This window comes from Enhydra lutris, unplaced genomic scaffold (assembly GCF_002288905.1).
Source record: "Enhydra lutris kenyoni isolate GAN:26980312 unplaced genomic scaffold, ASM228890v2 scaffoldscaffold23, whole genome shotgun sequence".
Taxonomy (NCBI): Eukaryota; Metazoa; Chordata; class Mammalia; order Carnivora; family Mustelidae; genus Enhydra; species Enhydra lutris.
Window position 1 is genome coordinate 1,860,535 of NW_019154107.1, and position 18,498 is coordinate 1,879,032.

The following is an 18,498-nucleotide window of genomic DNA, read 5'->3' on the forward strand; positions in this document are numbered from 1 at the left end:
CCATCCATGCTGATGCAAATGGTTGGTATTCATCCTTTCTGATAGCTAAGTAATATTCCATTGTATATATAAACCACATCTTCTTTATCCATTCTTTCTGTTAAAGGACATCTTGGCTCCTTCCACAGTTGGGCTATTGTGGACATTGCTGCTTTGAACATCGGGGTGCATGTGGCCCTTCTTTTCACTACATCTATATCTTTGGGGTAAATACCCAGTAGTGAAGTTGCTGGGCCATAGAGTAGCTTTATTTTTAACTTTCTGAGGAACCTCCACACTGTTTTCCAAAGTGGCTGCACCAACTTGCATTCCCACCAACAGTATAAGAGGGTTCCCCTTTCTCCACATCCTCTCCAACACACTGTCTTGTTAATTTTGGCCATTCTAACTGGTGTAAGGTGGTATCTCAGTGTGGTTTTGATCTGAATTTCCCTGATGGCTAATGATGGTGCACATTTTTATCATGTGTTTGTTAGCCATTTGTACGTCTTCTTTGGAGAAGAGTCTGTTCATGTCTTCTGCCCATTTTTGGACTTGATTATTTGTTTTTTGGGTGTTGAGTATGAGAAGTTCTTTGTAGATCTTAGATACCAGCCCTTTGTCTGTAGTGTCATTTGCAAATATCTTCTTCCATTCTGTGGGTTGCCTTTTTGTTTTGTAGACTGTTCCTTTGCTGTGCAGTTTTTTTTTTTATCTTGATGAAGTCCCAAAAGTTCATTTTCTTTTTTTTAATTTCTTTTCAGCGTAACAGAATTCATTGTTTATGCACCACACCCAGTGCTCCATGCAATACGTGCCCTCCATAATACCCACCACCTGGCTCCCCCAACCTCCTACCCCCTGCCCCTTCAAAACCCTCAGATTGTTTTTCAGAGTCCATAGTCTCTCATGGTTCTCCTCCCCTTCCAATTTCCCTCAACTCCCTTCTCCTCTCCATCTCCCTATGTCCTCCATGTTATTTGTTATGCTCCACAAATAATGAAACCATATGATAATTGACTCTCTCTGCTTGACTTATTTCACTCAGCATAATCTCCTCCAGTCACGTCCATCTTGATACAAAAGTTGGGTATTCATCCTTTCTGATGGAGGCATAATACTCCATAGTGTATTTGGTCCAAAAGTTCATTTTCACTTTTGTTTCCCTTGCCTTTGGAGATGTGTCTTGAAAGAAGCTGTGTGATTGATGTTGAAAAGGTTACTGCCTATGTTCTCCTCTAGGATTTTGATGAATTCCTGTCTCACACTGAGGTCTTTCATCCATTTAGAGTTCACCTTTGTGTATGGTGTAAGAGAACGGTCAAGGTTCATTCTTCTGTATATAGCTATTCAATTTTTCCAGCACTATTTATTGAGGATACTTTTTTCCATTGGATGTTTTTTCCTGATTTGTCAAAGATTAGTTGACCATAGAGTTGAAGGTCCATAGCTGGGCTCACTATTCTGTTCCACTGATCTATGTGTCTGTTTTTGTGCCAGTACTGTACTATCTTGGTGATCACAGCTTTGTAATATAGCTTGAAACCAGGCAACATGATGCCCCCAGCTTTGTTTTTCTTCTTCAACATTCCCTTGACAATTTGGGGTCTTTTCTGGTTCCATACAAATTTTAGGATTGTTTGTTCCAGCACTTTGAAAAATGCCATTGGTATTTTGATTGGGATTGTGTTGAAAGTATAGATTGCTCTGGGCAGCACAGACATTTTATAACAATGTTTATTCTTCTGATCCATGAGCATGGAACATTTTTCTATCTTTTTGTGTCTTCTTCAATTTCTTTCATAAGTGTTCTGTAGTTTCTAGAGGATAGATCCTTCACCTCTTTGGTTAGATTTATTATTCCAAGGTATCTTATGGTTTTTGGTGCTACTATAAATGGAATCAATTCCCTAATTTCTTTCTATAGTTACATTGTTAGTGTATAGGAAAGCAACTGATTTCTGTGCATTAATTTTGTATCCTGCCATATTACTGAATTGCTGTATGAGTTCTAGTGATTTGGGGGTAGAGTCTTTTGGGTTTTCCACATAAAGTGTCATGTCATCGGCGAAGAGAGAGAATTTGACTTCTTCTTTACCAATTTGAATACCTTTTATTTCTTTTCATTGTCTGATCACTGTTGTTAGGACTTCTAGTACTATGTTGAATAATAGTGCAAGAATGGGCATCCTTGTCGTGTTCCTGATCTTAAGGGGAAGGTCTCAGCTCTTCCCCATTGAGAATGATATTCGCTGTGGGCTTTTCATAGATGGTTTTTATGAAATTGAGGAATGTTCCCTCTATCCCTACAATCTGAAGAGTTTTAATCAGAAAATGATGCTGTATTTTGTCAAATGCGTTTTCTGCATCAATTGAGAGGACCATATGGTTCTTGTCTCTTCTCTTAGTAATGTATTCTATCACATTGATTCATTTGTGAATGTTGAACCACCCTTGCATCCCAGAGATAAATCCCACCTGGTCATGATGGATAATCCTTTTACTGTACTGTTGGATCCTATTTCTTCAAGTTACATTTTGATTTATAAATAGTCTTTGAGTATATGTCACTGTATAATTTTTAGTGATTTTTAGTATTTTTATTAATATTATATATTATTATATGTAAAATATTATTTAATATTTTGTTATTATATATATATATGCAACTTATCACAGCCAGTGGTATCGCTGTTTTCCTATTTGACATGATGTACAGAAACCTCACTTCCACTGAGGTCCCTTTATACCGTCCCCACTTTTTTTTTTCATTTTTCTTTTTTGTAATTTTTTTATACCCTGTCTCCTTTTTAAATATAATTTTCCCATATATTATCTCTACACATATTGAACACCACACCGAATGATATTATAACATATGTTTTCAACCATCAAACATAATTTTAAAAGCTAATGAGGATAAAGACAGCCTATTATACATACGCCTATTTTTACCCATCCACTGTTTTTTCCCCCTTTTCTGAAGTTTCAAGATTCCTTCTGTTATCGTTTCCTTTTTTTGTTTGGAGGACTTTTTTTGGCCATTATTTAGGAGAAGGTTTGGTATTGACAAATTCTCTTTGTTTTCCTTCAGCTGAGAATATTTCTATTTTCTCTTCATTTCTGAAGAATATTTTCACCCCATACAGAATTCAGAGTTGACTGTTCTTTTCTTTCAGTACTTCCTCCTGGATTCCCTGATTTCATATGAGAAATCCACTGTCATTGAAATCATTCTTCTCCTACAGGTAATGTGTTGTCTCTCACTGCTTTTCCTTTGTCTTAGCTTTCAGAGGTTTGATTATGATGTGTCTTGGCATAGATTTCCTTGGGTTTATCCTGTTTGGGTTTTGCTCAGTTTCTTCATCCTGGAGGTTTATACCTTTTGCCCAGTTTAGGGAGTTTACAGCCATTATTTCTTTGAATACTTTTTATTTCCATATGTTTTTTCTTCTCCGTCTGGGACTTCACTGACACAAATATTAGACCTATGTTATTGTACTACAGGTCTCTGAGGCTCTGTTCATGTTATTGTACTACAGGTCTCTGAGGCTCAGTTTTTCCAGACTATTGTCTATGTGTTGCTCAGACTGGGTAAATTTTATTGATCTGTTTTCAATTTCACCGATTCTTTCCTCTGTCATCTTTAATCTATTATTAAGCTAACCAGTAAACTTTTTAATATGGCAGTTTTATTTTTCAGTTCTGTAACTTCCATGTTTTAAGTATCTCCAATTTATTTGCTGAGATTTTTTCATTTTTTGTTCAAGAGTGTTTGTCATTGTTCATTAAGGCATTTTTTAATGATTTCTGCTTTAAAATATTTGTCAGATAATTACAGCAGCTGAATCTTCCCAGTGTTGGTGTCTGTTGATTGCCTTTTCATTGCAGTTGTGGTTTTCCTGATTTTTGATAGGACAAATGACTTTTTATTGTATTCTAGGCATTTGGTGTATTATGTTACAAGAATGGGGATCCTATTTAGATGAAGCACACAGATGCTGAGCTACTTCTGTGCGTTGTCATGCCAGTAACAGCTCAGTCTCCAGAGCCCTTCTACTGCTATTCAGGTCTTTTCATTTGTGTTACCTAGAGGTCACGCTGAAAACTGGGTGGTATCCCACAGTGGAGTTTCTAGTCTCAAACTTTTTGACATGTTAATTCTAGTCAGATTCCTGTTTGCCTATGACTTCCTATACAGGTGTATGGGTTTATTACATCCCTTTCTCCAGCTCCCTCCTCTCCAAGATCTTCCCCACTCTAGTAGGGAGGGTGACGGGGGACCACTTACTACTGCTGAGCTGGTGGGGGGTGGGGGAAACAGAAGTCCAGACTCCAGATTTGATCTCCACCGACACTGCAATGGTCACTTGATGCCACCCCGTAGAATACAAAATTCCAAATTCCCCACTCACTCTCCACTGACAACTTGCCAGTAGGGAAGAGGAAAACTGCTGCAGGCCACTTGCTCTCCGTATTTTTTTTTTAGATTTTATTTATTTATTTGTCAGAGAAAGAGAGAGAGAGAGAGAGCACAAGCAGGGGAAGTGGCAGGCAGAAGGAGAAGCACGCTCCCTGCTGAGCAAGGAGCCTGATGCGGGACTCTATCCCAGGACGCTGGGATCATGACCTGTGCCAAAGGCAGAGGCTTAACCAACTGAGCCACACAGGCGTCCCTACTTACTGGTTTAAAACGACACCCATTTGTTAGCTCACGTTTCTGCAGGTGGCAAGTCCAGACAAGCTCAATGGGATTCTCTGCTCAGCATCTCACGAGGCTGATATCAAGATGTCAACCAAGCCAGACTCTTATCTAGAGACTTGGAAGAATAATCCACTTCAGGACTCACTCAAAATGTTGGCAGAATCCAACTGCTTTCAGCAGGAGGTCTGAGGTCTCTGTTTCCTTGCTGGCTGCCAGCCAAGGTCTGCTCTCTGCTCCAGAAAAGTTGTCCATATTCCATCTCATGTAATCCCTCCATCTTCAAAGCAGCAAGTCCTCCTCAAGCTCTGTAATTCTATGACTTCTTCTGCCATGAGGCAGAGAAAGTTCTTTGCTTTTAAGGGCTCATGTGATAAGATGAGGCCCACCAGGATCCCTCCTTTTGTAAAAGTCAACTGTGCCATATAACATAACACAATCACTGGAATGATAGCACATCACATTCATAAGCCCCGGGTATTTGGGAGTGGAATCTTGGAGACCATTTCTAGAAATTCTGTCCACCTCATTACCACTAGGTAGAGGGCAAAATGGAGCTCATTATTTAGTCCAGAGGTTCTGCAATTAGAATGTATTCATTCTAATAGACTTGAATTGAGCAATATGTTTACATATTGTTATGTCATTTATGTATTTGGGGTAAACTTTTCAAATGTATTACTATAGGTCACAGGCTTCTGACCCATGAGCTTGAGAAAAGATATTAGATTAAAAAGGATGATGTTGAATATCCGTACCATTGTACAAAAGGAGTGCCCAAGCTTTATCAAGCAACAGAATCAGCTGAAATTTTAAAAATATCCTAAGGCCCCATCCCACCTCCCTCCCCAACAGCAAAATTCTGACATTAGAGTTCATCTGGAGCAGGGCCAGGCTGGAGACCCACTGGCAAGGAGTCCCCTGTGGGACTCCACATATCACAAGTGTAAATACCCCGTAATGATCACAGCAATATCCTAGATGGTTCAGATTTTGATGTGCTAGGAAGCTAGGGGGTTGAAACACATGATTTCAAAGTCCCTTTCTAAGCTCAGATTCAATAATCCTGTCATTAAGAAAATAAGATTAATCACCAAGATCAGCGGGGTCAGGGGACTGCTCTCCCAGAGCCACAAGACATCCCCCCACATTCTTCCTGCACTGCGACAGTGACTAAGTCTGAGGAATCTGCTCAGTGGTGTGGGCTCTCACTGGTGACACACTTGTCCTCAATGACTCCAGACCCTTCTTGGAGTAACATTTCTAACAACAGCATTTAACAGCTTTTAGCTGTTAGGTTTTTGTCTTCTAAAAGAAAACTACGTATTTAAATTTTAAAGAATAAGTTGAGCAGGAATGGGTTGCTTTCAAGGACCCCCAGGACGGGGAACAACTGGATAGTCAAACACCTAGATTATTAACCACCGATAGAAAAGACAGTCAAACTCCTGAAAAGCATATCCTGAACATTATGAGAAAACAAGTTTCCTTACTAATTAGTAAAATGAAGTATTTTCCCAAATTGCCTTGCTTTCACAATTTGGTTTTTGGGTTTTTTTTTTAATATGTTGTTTATTTGAGAGAGAGAGAGACAGCATGAATGGGAGGGACAGAGGGAGAGAGAGAATCTGAAGCTGACTCCATGCTGAGCACAGAGGCCAATGGGGCGCTCAACCCCAGGACCCTGAGAGCATGACCTGAGCCGAAACCAAGAGTCCGATGATTAACCAACAGCACGACCCAGCCACCCTGGCTCTCACAGTTTGTAGGAAAAACAGCACAAGCCCAAAAATGCAGGCAATGATTGCTCTTTTGAATTGAAATAGCTGACTTCTAAAGAGGATCCTTTAAAAATCAGAAAGTAAAACGAGCACAATTCTGAATAGAGAATAGCAACCTGGAAGTCTCTACTTTATGGCACTTATGGAAGTAAATCTGTGATTCTTTCTTACATGGAGAAGAGCAAAATAATTGTGAGCTTTCTTTCAGAGTGGTGCAAATACGCAAAATACTGAGTGGACACTCGGGGAAGGCACAATGCAGCAGGCGACGACGGTGAGAGGCTCACTCCCATCAGGACGAGGCAGACGCCCAGGTAACGCTGTGGGCTCGAGCTCAAGTTCTAGAGCCAGCCTGCCTGGGGTCTGAGGCACTCTCTGCTCCGCCCTAGCTGGGCGACCATGAATAAGCTTTTTAACCTTAAGATGCCTATGCCTCAGGAACCTCTTCTGAAAAACAGGCATGATAACAAAAAGAACACTACCTATGCCACAGAGTGGTATATAAGGACTAAATGAGATAACACATGTGAAGGGCTTAGCTTCCTTCCTTCCTGGCATATAGTAAGCGCTCAGCCAACGTCACTGTGCACTGTCAGACACTGGCGGTTTACACACACAGTGCCAGGCAGCAGCTAAGCCTGGAATACAATGTAGCCATTATTATTCCACAAAGTAACAGCAGTCGGGGCTACAAGAAAACCAACTGTAGGTCCATTTAACACGTTCCAACAGAGTCACCTGATGAATCCAGTCCAAACCCTCCAAGTGGTGTCTTAATCAGGAACATCTTTGCAGAACAACGTCTAACCTGTGCCATCCGGAGTACAAAATGACTGAAGGCCGGGTCACAGGAGCTACAAGTGTCATCCTATGGAAGAAGTTACACGTGTGACAATGCAATATTCCATTTAATGTGTCTCATCTGTGCCGCTAGCCTCCAGTGTAAACATCCCCACAGTACGGCAGAGCCCTGTGCAGCCGCGCACATTATGGCCAGATGTTATGAGCACATCGGATAACACGCCCAGAAAATTCCTGCTACCTTTCTCCGAAAGACAAGTATCTTGAAAATAATATCCCATATCATGCACAAAATTAACAGCCCTTGGGTTGAAAGTTTTTTGAAAAAGTGAAATGTGGAACGCCTGGGTGGCTTGGTCAGTTGAACAGCCAGCTCTTGGTTTGGGCTCAGGTCATGGTCTCAGGTCCGGGGATGGAGTTCCACACTCCACAGGGAGCTGCTTCAGGATTCTCTCTCTCCCTCTGCTCCACCCCCATTCTCCTCTCTCTCTCTCAAAATATATAAATCTTTTTTTAAAAGGTGAAATTTGGGTGCCTGGGTGGCTCAGTGGGTTAAGCTGCTGCCTTCAGCTCAGGTCACGATCTCAGGGTCCTGGGATCGAGTCCCACATCGGGCTCCCTGCTCAGCAGGGAGCCTGCTTCCCTCTCTCTCTCTCTCTGCCTGCCTCTCTATCTACTTGTGATCTCTCTCTGTCAAATAAATAAATAAAATCTTTTAAAAAAATAAATAAAAGGTGAAATTTGACGAGAGATCCACTTCAGGGTCTCTGAACGTAGAAAAACAACTTGGAAATCTCTACTCTATGTCATTTGTTGAAGTAAATTTGTGATTCTTTTTTAAATAAGTGGCCCATTCCCCCCCTCCCCGAGGGGTTCTCATGGTGGCCCCTCCAACACAACACCCCCTGTTCTCTCTTTGCTTCTCGACGAGCAGCACCATGTCATCTGCCTCCACTGGCTGCCGTGAACAAGCGCCTCTACCCAGAGAAAGCAGAAGGAATGACAAGGAAGAAACCACATTTTACCCTCCCAGACCAGGATGAGGAGGAGAAACCCCGTCCTTCACGATTCCCTGGGACCCAGGGTCTTCAAGCCGTGAGGGTGGCAGGAGCAGCAGTCCCCCAGACGGGGCCCATGGGCCAGAGCCATATAAACCACATGGTCGCCAGGTCCGTAAAAACCCAAGTTTGCTTCCATAATACAGGAAGCTTGATTCAGTCTTGCACCGAATTTAATTGCCACACTACCTCTTGGTAGCATATCCTGTTGCAAGCGCTCTCTCCTTTGTAACAGGAAGACAATCAGATCCAAGTTAGACTATAAGTGAAGCATGCCCCCCACCCTGACACCTGTGCCCTCCGTTATATAATTTTATTCCCAGAGAGAATGTCTTTCTCTCGTTTACCCAGCTCGCTTCTGCTACCATTATTCTTCCAGAGCCTCTGTTTCAGACTGAGGAGGAAAACTGCACAGTTCTGACAATCGAGAAATACGTAATGACCTTTGCCTTGCTCACAGACCCATTCCATCAGCAGCTGACTGATCTCAACGAGAATTCCACTTTGTGGGTCCAGAATTAAGGTGCTGACAAAGTGAAAGCTATCTGAACTCGTGCCTAAGTCACAAGTATTACAAAACCATTGGACAAGGATTCACTTGATGCATAAAGTAACCCCTACCAGTAACCAGGGGGCCATATTCTACCGTTGAAACTGGAAAGACTGGCATGACTTAGAAACCAATGAGCAGAGGCACCATCAGAAAAAATTTATTTGGAAAGAGACAGATGTTATTTAATGATACTGGAGTGCCAACAAAATTTGAATAATGAAGACGTAGACAAGTCTTCCTCACCGACAAGCAGTGTGAACAAGGAGCCATGATGCCTTAGGTCATCTTCTCTGGAGAGTGCGGGGTTGGGTGGCTGGGGGACAAGCTGCCACCACAGGCAGGGGAACAGAGGAAAGTGTCTTGGGAGTCTACCGAAGTCCCCAGGCCCTCGACCACACAGCACACACAAACAGACCTAAGAAGCACGGACACCTCTAGTGAGGGGACTGTGTTCTTTCTCAAGGTTTGAAAAGGACATAGAGGACAGAATTCAAATTTTATTCTGTGACAGAACTAAAATTTGAAGATGAAGATTATCATAGGAAAAGGGTAAACATATATGTACCTCTGTTCAGTGGGTCTGTTCCTCTCACATGGATAGAATTTAAAGGTCAGTAACTTGAAGTAGAAATTTAGAGTTCAGGGAAAGTTCCAGCACAGGCCCAGGCTTACAGAAGGGATTGTTTGTGTAAGAACGTGTTTTTGTTGCTGTTGTTGCTGTTGTTGTTGTTTTTTACTACCATCCCCCTAGTTTTCAAACCAGACATTTGATGAGGATTTGGGATCTTAATGGCAGAGAAGATGGAAAGGTATCTTGCTAATATTTTGTCTAACAAGAAAGCAAACAACAACTAAATGCTGTAAGAAGACAAGTTGCTTGTGCTCAAACACACATTTTCACAAGACAATTCAGAAATACCCAGGAGGACTCCCATGGGCTTAATGGATGGCCACCTACTAAAACAAAAGATATATTAACGAGAAAACATCAAATTTGAGAGAGCAAATTTCCTTTTATTTCCCACAGAAGTAAAAGAAATGGAAGATGAAACCACCACCAAAACATAACATTTTTTCCCCAAATAAGTACAAACATGATGCTGGGTTAGCAGTTGATTCGTTCACCCCACAAAAAAACAAGAAATAATCTCCCTCCTGTCCTGTATCTTTTATCTAGCCTTCGTAGACCGAGATACATTTCTATTATGAGGCTACTCGATAATGTAAAAGGCCATGTTTTAAAACTTCTATCAGCTCAAGGTAGTAAGACCCGGTACTTCTATATTGTGCCACCATTAAAAGCAGCACTATTGCAAAATAAAAAAAAAAAAAAACCAGCAAAGTAACTGTGAGCTTTCTCTCAGAATGGTACAAATATGCACAACACTGACCTTTCACTTCACTGATTACAAAACAACTATATTCTTCAACCACTTTACACAAATACAGAACAGGCTCTGGACATGCCAAAGAGAGATGTGAAACACCTAGCAAACGAAGGCGGAGGCAATGGGAAAGCAAGCTGAAAATCGTTATACCCAGCATTAGGCATGCAAGCTACAAGTAAACACACCCCAACCTTCCACGATGGGCCCTCAGCGGGCAGAGAGTACATTTCCCTAACTCATGTACAAATAGGCAGAGAGAATGGCTCACTTCCTCACAGACAGTGTCAGATCAATTTCAAAACCAACAAGCATATTCTTTTAACCCCTACCGCAGCTTCCTGCTTTCCACACGTCTATTTGTGTACAACAGAATGTTGAGGGCCTAGCTCCTGCTGCGTTTTCACCAAAGGCCCCTCCCAAAGCAGTCAGCCACATGCCTATGGGCGAAAGCTAAAGTTTCAAGGTTTTTTCTTTCTAAAATTCCTTTGGCTGGCCATTAAAAATTGTGTCTCTGTGGATACATGTCAGGAGAACCCAGAAAAAGGCTGCTTAGAAATCCTTTGCTGGACTAAAATACACGGTGGTCTGAATCTGGGGGTAAGGTTCTGAAAGAACGACCCTGGTAATTAAATCCAACATGGGAAAGATAAACTTCTATCAAAAAGCCCACATTTGCCTTTAATAGGTGGCTATCTTTCTGTTTTATGTGGCAGTTTCGGATTCCAGAAGGGCAGCCATTTTGGTTTTGTTGTTTTTTTTTTTTTAATAAGTGACTTTAAGGATCATCCTAGTACCTCCTACTATTGCACCTCAAGTTATGCTCTCTTGTGGTCCTTGCAAAAAAAAAAATCCAAAACTTAAAAATTAGGCAAAAAAGGATGGATGAAGTGACCTTTTAATGTCATGCTGATGGATTTTTTCTAAGCTCCACCCCCAGCAGGATCATGTGATTCTCTCTGGAAATGTAACTTGATTTAACTAACCCTTTATTAGGACATTTTACAACCCTATAAAAGTCAGAGGATAACATATAGAAAAATGATAAGGTGTGCTCCTTTCTTTTTTCCTTCTCTGGTAGAGATGAGAACCCTGGAGGTTAAGACTGTATTGTTCTCTGAAACACGAACCTGTTTTGAATATAACTTTGCAATCTTATTTGAACATCCCTTTCTCCACTGACTTTTTCATCTGTTCCTCATAACCTCACTGAATCAGTTTTGTGATTCTGCTAGTTCCCTCCTTAAATGAGTCCAATAAAACTTTGACACAATAAAACTGCATGTAATAAAACATCTGCATGTTTCTAACAATTTAAAGAGTCTTTGATATTTCTTGGGCCCAACAATCAAATGGTCCCTGGGAGAGTGAGTTCCAGACTTCAGGATTCCTCAGCGGTCATACACATAGGGCAGACACACGAGGACAACCAGATTCAGGCTGACTGGCTCTGCGGGCTAGGGTGGCACAAACAGGGCTCCAGCCCAGGCATGACATGCCCTACCCCATCCACAGAGGCCACAGCTTTAAGCAGAAAAAAGTATATACATTTGAAAATAAATGAGAAGCCCTGCCACTCCCATGGGTCAATCCACAAGAGATACGAGAGCCTATGTCTATAAGAAGACCTATACAAGAATGTTCAGAGCCTTTATTCATAAAATACCCAAGCTGGAAATGACCCGAATGTCCATCAACAGAAGAACAAGATAAACAAATTCTGGCATATTCATAAAATGGAATAGGATACAGCAAGAACAAAGTACGATGTAGGCAACAACAGTCTGTTGTGCAACAGGAGTCACACATGAAAGAACACAGACTTTATGATTCTATTTATATGAGATTCAAATACAGGCAAGCTTCGTCTATAATGATCGATTACCTAGGAGAAGGGGAATGACTGGGAAAAGGCATGATGGTACTTTTTGGAGGGACAGAAATAGGATTGATCTGGATGATGGCTACAAAGGTACATACTTACAAAAAGAAAAGCACCAAAAGGTACAGTTATGACTTCGGCATTTTACTCTATGTAAATTTCACCTGAAAATGAATAATTTTTTTAAGAAGAGAGAGAGAGACAGAAATAGATTCTTAAAAAGGTAAGTAAGGGGGAAGAAAGGAAAGGGGGATTTAAAAGGATTCTTCTTCCACATGTACAGTAAATAAATAAGAACTAACTAAATAAAAGAAAAAGGAGGATAAACTCAAAAGGACACAACTATACTCTGGTTGGATACATTTTTGCCTGACAACAAATCTCAGCCCAAGAGCTGGCAAAGCCCAGGCATCTTATTGACAAAGGGGTGACTGGAATGGCTGGTAGTTTTCTTCTGAGAAACTGCGACAATACAGAGTTGAGGGTACATACTGAATCCCAGCACCTTGGGGGACCATTCTCCGTAAGGACACTTATTAAGGATCTGATAAATCAATCAAGAAAATGCTTAAGGTAAACTCTCTGACGGCGGTAACATTGGCATAACGGTACACAAACAAACGGGATTCTACAAGACTACCCAATTCAATCCAGGGACAAATTCTTCTTAAGCTAAATAAAGCATATGTAAACCCACTCTCAAAACTGCAAACTTATGCCAATATGATTGTTATTACCTAAAGATATACTTTCAGCTTCTAGAACCCTCTACGGCAGTTTGCGTTATTGTTAAACTCCACTGCATCCACCTACTAGATTTTTCAATAATAGGCCTAAAACATTTCCAGTGGGTGAAGACTTGAAAATAGACTCAGCCATCTGAAAGAATAGAAGTTTCTTTTTCTGCCAAATGTGACAGCCACAAGTGGTGCAGCCCCAGCCGTTCCTGCCACATCCTTTCTGGCTCCGGTGGAATGAGCACCTCCCTAAAGTGTGACTTCCCATACTGGAAGTGCTCAAGCTGAGGTGAGAAAACAAGTGATAAGGCCCTCAGGCCAGGGGAGAGGGAGACATGAACAGCGACACACTCAGTCGGTGGCCAGCCACATGCTAAGTCCTGCCTCCTTTAGTCCTCAGAGTGGCCAGATGAGGTAGTCGGTCTCCAAAAAGGAAACAGATGGCACACCCGAATTAGGTAATCTGAGGTGGGACTAAGAAGGAGACTTCCTCCCCACCCCCTACCCCAAAGTGGGTGAGGTACAGAGAAACTCTGAGGCAGGAGGCGGGGCTAGTGACAGGGGATGAAGAGAAAGGAATGTGGAGGAAGGGGACTTAGGAGCAGCCACCATCTGGCAGAGGGACAACCCCGGGGCAGCAAGCCAGCAGGGTAATCCCTGACCTGGCTGGCCTCCTTCCCTCCCGGCCATCTCCTGCCAGCATTCCCCTTGAGCCAAAGCCCATGGAAGCCAGAGGGCAGGAGCCCGCTGTGATGGCCCAAGGCCCAGCCCCAGGCCCAGCAGGTGAAGGGTGGAGAGAGGCCCCTTGCCAGAACCACATCGCCCTGGGTTCACAGTGAGGAGCTCTCGCTCCCCAGCACTCCTTGAGCAAGCAGGAGAGATTCTGAGCCTGCCTGGGCTCTCCACGCACTGTGCTTCCCTGTCCCGGTGCCTGCCAGCTCCCACAAATGCTTAAGCACATGGCCCAGCCTTAAGCCCTGAGCAAAGTACAACTCAGAAGTTTTCTGAGTCTATGGATGTGTGGTTTAGGAATAAGGGGGCACCGAGCCTACAGAACATCAAAATAAGGCTTTCAAAATAGGGCCTCCCCTCAAAACTCGTGCCAACACTGTTGTCCCTTCTCCTTCCCAGGGATATTCTCCCTCCTCCCAAGTCCTCCCTTCCTTCCCAGAGCTTCCTCTCTCTTTCGCACAGCCCTCATCTCCTTCCCTGGGTCCTCTTCTCTCTTTCCCAGACCTTCCTTTCTCTTTCCCATGGTCCTCCTCTCTCACTTCTTTCTCCTCTACCTTCACACCAAACTTTCTCCCTTTTATCTGGACAAACCCTCCTTCCCCATCAGAATTTGCACAACTTCAAGGATAGTCCTTGTCCCAAAATTGGGAATTTTGTTTGGAAGGGCAAAATAATTCCCCATTTACACATCAATTTAACAGTCAATCTGTGGTAGCCCAGATGTAATGCTTTCCTACTCTTAAAAGGGGAGAGAGCTGCTAGGTTCAACTGTAGTCCAAGAAAAAAAAAAGTTTTTATTCCCACAACTACTTACAGAAAGTAAGGTTATCAGCATGTTACCAACAAAACTTCCCCCAGCCCTCTGCACAACAACAAAAAAATGAACCAAAGAAATGTTAGCAGGATCACTCTGAGGCAAAATCCTAAGAAAAGACACTGAGCTGAGTTCCTATTTGTTCTAGACTGGGAGGCAGGATACAGGTAGGGGGCTCAGGGGTTGGACACTGTTTCTCATCATCAATCCCTTTTCATAAAACCCTCCCATGTAGCCCTTGAGGCTCTCTGACCAGGGCACCTGCTTCTCTAGGCCCAGCATTCCCCACACCACCTGCTCCCCACAGCCGCAGGTCTTAGGCGTGGTCTGCTACCCGCCAAAACTACAGCAGATGCTCTGGGGATTTGTGCACAAAGCCTTCCTACCACGAACAAGCCAGCCTTCTCCAGCATTAGACGGGAAGTTCATGGTACAAAAAATTTTTAGACCTACTTGGTATTTCCCACAGGGAACAGCCTCGAGGTGACCTGCCCCCTCCCTTTTAAACCCAAATCCAACGATTATGTACAACTTGCAGTATATAATTTCTTAACATGAATGAGCTACATTTTTATAATTAACCCCTAGATGACTTCTGCAAAGGGCATAGTTTTCCAAACCTTATTGAAAAAGTAGATTTTATGCAACACTTCATGGTCACAAAGGGGAAAGGAAAATTAAATAGAGTTCCCATTAAAAAAAGTGATGTGAATATAAAGGTCGAAAACATAGCATAACTGGAATTCTACATTTAGTTTGATTACTACTTGACTTAAATAGTCAAAACCACTTTCACCTCATTTTGAATGGAATGGAAAAGGGTAAAATTCCTTTAAAACATCAAAGCAAGCAAATGAGTACATAAATAAAAACAATTTAACGAGCTTTGTATTTTTTAAGTGGTGTACTTTAAAAAGAGAACATTCTGGGCCTTAAGAAAACAAGTTCAAAATGGGTCCCTAGATAGCTGGTGCAAAGCTCCACATGCTCCTTTTTTTTTTTTTTTTTTTTTTTGAGCTGAGCTGCCAGGGCTTTTTTTTTTTTTTTTCTACATGCTCTTCTTGATAGCCACAAGAGGTCAAACTGCCAACTCATCCCCTAAGAAAGCCCATGAAATCCCTGATGTGCCCCCAAATCTTTGGTCAGTAGAACCCACTCAGGAGACAGGAAAAGGGTTTCACGTTGTACTCACTCTTACAAAGTTGTCAGGGAACAAACCTCTCCTGCCGTTGATCTGTCCCTCCCACCAGCCTCCATCCTCCTTCCTGATGTTGGTGATGATCTCACCCACGCTGATCGTCAGCTCATCGTCGTGCTGGGCCTGGTAGTCAAACTCCACTATGGCCTCCACTGGAAGGAACAGGGACAGAAAAAAGGACAGTTTAGATGAAAGGCTGCAGAAGTCTGAGGCCCACCAACCCTGGAAGATCAGCAGTCATATTAGAGGGAGTTCCCCTCTACCAATACTTAAAGTAACAGGGCCCCACACAGCAACCCGATTTTGGTTAACCTGAGGCCTGTCGCACAGAAACCACAAAGCATAGGTCCGTGGTCAGGCACAGTCAGAGTGGCCTACGGGTCTCAGGGCCAGCAAGAGCTTCAGAGGGGAAATCACACAACAGCAGAAGGCCAACAACGTGTGTACTCCCAGAGGGAACGCGGCATCACTTCTCCAAGCACAGGGAAGGCGGTAACAGATGCAGATTTGGTATTGAGGTGTCCCCACCCCTGCCAAGACTAACTGTGTGATGGTAACTTCTCTGGGCCTCAGGCATGTAAAATGTGGGTGATAATAACCACCACTCTACAGAGATGATGCCCCTCTCTCAGCCACGACATGTGTAAGGACAGCTGACACGGAGGGCCCCGCTGGCCATGCTGATGTCTTGGACTTCTTATGTCTACGTGCACAACTGCCCTCTCCACAGAAGGCCTCTCAGGCAGCAACACCATATTTTTTTAAAGATTTTATTTATTTATTTGAGAGAGAGACAGAGACAGAAAGAGAGAGAAAGAGAACAAGCGCACAAGCAGTGGGGAGAGGCAGAGAGAGAGAATCTCCAGAAGACTCCCTGCCGAGCGGAGACCCAGACATGGGGCTCAATCCCAGGACCCCAGGATCATGACCTGAGTCGAAGGCAGACGGTCAGCTGACTGAGCCAGCCAGACGCCCCTCAGGCAGCAACACCCTTTTAAAGCATTCTCCCGGTCTGGGTAATGTTTTACACCTGGTCATAGGTGGAGGCAACAGGTGACACAGATGGGTCTTCTTGTTGACACAGTACACATGCACGTTAGCGGAGCTAAGCGATCCTGAGCATGGTAACTTTCCATAGATGGACCATGTGATTCATCTACACTTTGGGTCTCGCCTCACACACACCTCAACCAATAAACCTCCTGTCCTTTTCCTTCTATATTTGCGGGTCAATATGAATGAAAGAATGGCAAATGAACAAGTAGAAGGGTAGCAAAAATTGGTGAACCCTCAAGTAGTAAATTAGCCATTTAGGGATTATAGAAATGGAAGAGGAAAGGTTTCACATGAGCCCTGCATGAAGCACACATACAAAAATGAACTCAGAATAGATCACAGACCTCCATCTAAGAGCTAAAACTGTAAAATCTTCATAAGAAAGCACAGAAGAAATCCTTAGTAATCTTGGGTTTGCCAAAGATCTCTCCAGTAGGAGACAAAAAAGCACACACGACTTTTGAAATTTCAGTCCAGTGGGGCAGGTTTCCAGGGAAATGGTTGGTAGGTGAATAGGCCCCTCATCACATGGGTTTTGCATATCCTTAGGGATGAATTCCCACAGTGGTTCCAGATCGGAAGACCCTGGCTATGCAGACTAGCACGCTCACCCTGTCCATTGGTGTCAGCTAACCCAGCCAGTTCATAAGCACCCCAACGTGAAATGTCCTCATGTGGATCATTCTTCCATTCCAAAATTAGCTGGCTGACTTTGCGTCACAAATCCGCCCAGGATGAAGGTGAATTGTAAACCTTTTTCATCACTTATCAACAAAAAGGAGGAGCATAAGAGCATAAAGAAAGCAACCTTTTCAGATTTTTCCTGGTTCCTGACCAGTATAAAGGCAGAACACTTCTACTTTCTTGTCTCATGCTCTGCTCACCAGCAATTCAAATGAGCTGTCGTAACAATCAGAACCAGGTCAATTAAAAAACAACTTTCTTCAAATGACACAGCGATCTACTGAGGCTCTGCTATTGGAACAGAGCCTACAGTAACCAGTGTTTCTGCGCCCGACATTTTCCTGCATTATCTCATTTAATCCTCACAATGATGTTCATCTTCCCAATGAAAGAACCTGAAGCTCAGCAAAGCAGTTAAGACCATTTTCTGAGCCAGTGCTCTCTAAAGTGTGATACGCTCACTTCAGGGACTAGTTGACCAAAAAAATAGAACATCATTTCATTTTATTTTCATTTTAAAAAGAGAAAAATTCAACTCCTCGAGTATTCCATTTATAGAATGACATTGGTTCCTTCATCCAGCCTCTAGGGCTGGCAGTCAAGGGGGCTCTGCAGACAGGAAGCAGCCTGAGGGACACTGGTGCTCCTCAACAAGATGGCGGTGAGAGCCAGAGCCAGCTTTCAGCTCCATGAGAGCCCTGCAGTTCCCTGAGGCCTCCTGATAAAGCCTCCTTATGACTATTACCTGTCAATAAAAGGATGAAAGCCTTGAAAAGATTTACGTTAATAAAGTAGGCAATGGGGGCACCTGGATGGCTCAGTCAGTGAAGTGTCTGCCTTCACCTTAGGTCATGATTCCAGGATCCTGGGATCGAGCCCCACATCGGGCTCCCTGCTTAGTGGGGAACCTGCTTCTCCCTCCCCCTCTACCAGCTGCTCCCCCTGCTTGTGCTCTCTTCCCCTCTCTGCCAAATAAATAAATAAAATCTTTTAAAAAAGAAAGAAAGTAGGGGTGTAGCCAATACCCAACATACGACCGAGTAAACAAGGAAATGGCGGAGCTGCCGCTTTTGGCTCCTGGTGTGAGCTCTTTGCAAGCTACATGGGGAGGTAAACACAAGGACAGGCTAACCAGG

At 43.1% G+C, this 18,498-nt stretch overlaps 1 protein-coding gene across 2 annotated transcripts in view; it reads right to left on the reverse strand.

Annotated features, from left to right (window-relative positions):
- Positions 1–18,498, reverse strand: part of LOC111150333 (SH3 domain containing kinase binding protein 1) — a 335,303-nt gene that overhangs the window by 267,106 nt on the left and 49,699 nt on the right. For both annotated transcript variants that reach the window (XM_022507777.1, XM_022507776.1), the window contains exon 2: positions 15,617–15,774. In XM_022507777.1, coding sequence (XP_022363485.1) covers positions 15,617–15,774 — 158 coding nt within the window. The remainder of the gene's footprint in view (positions 1–15,616; positions 15,775–18,498) is intronic.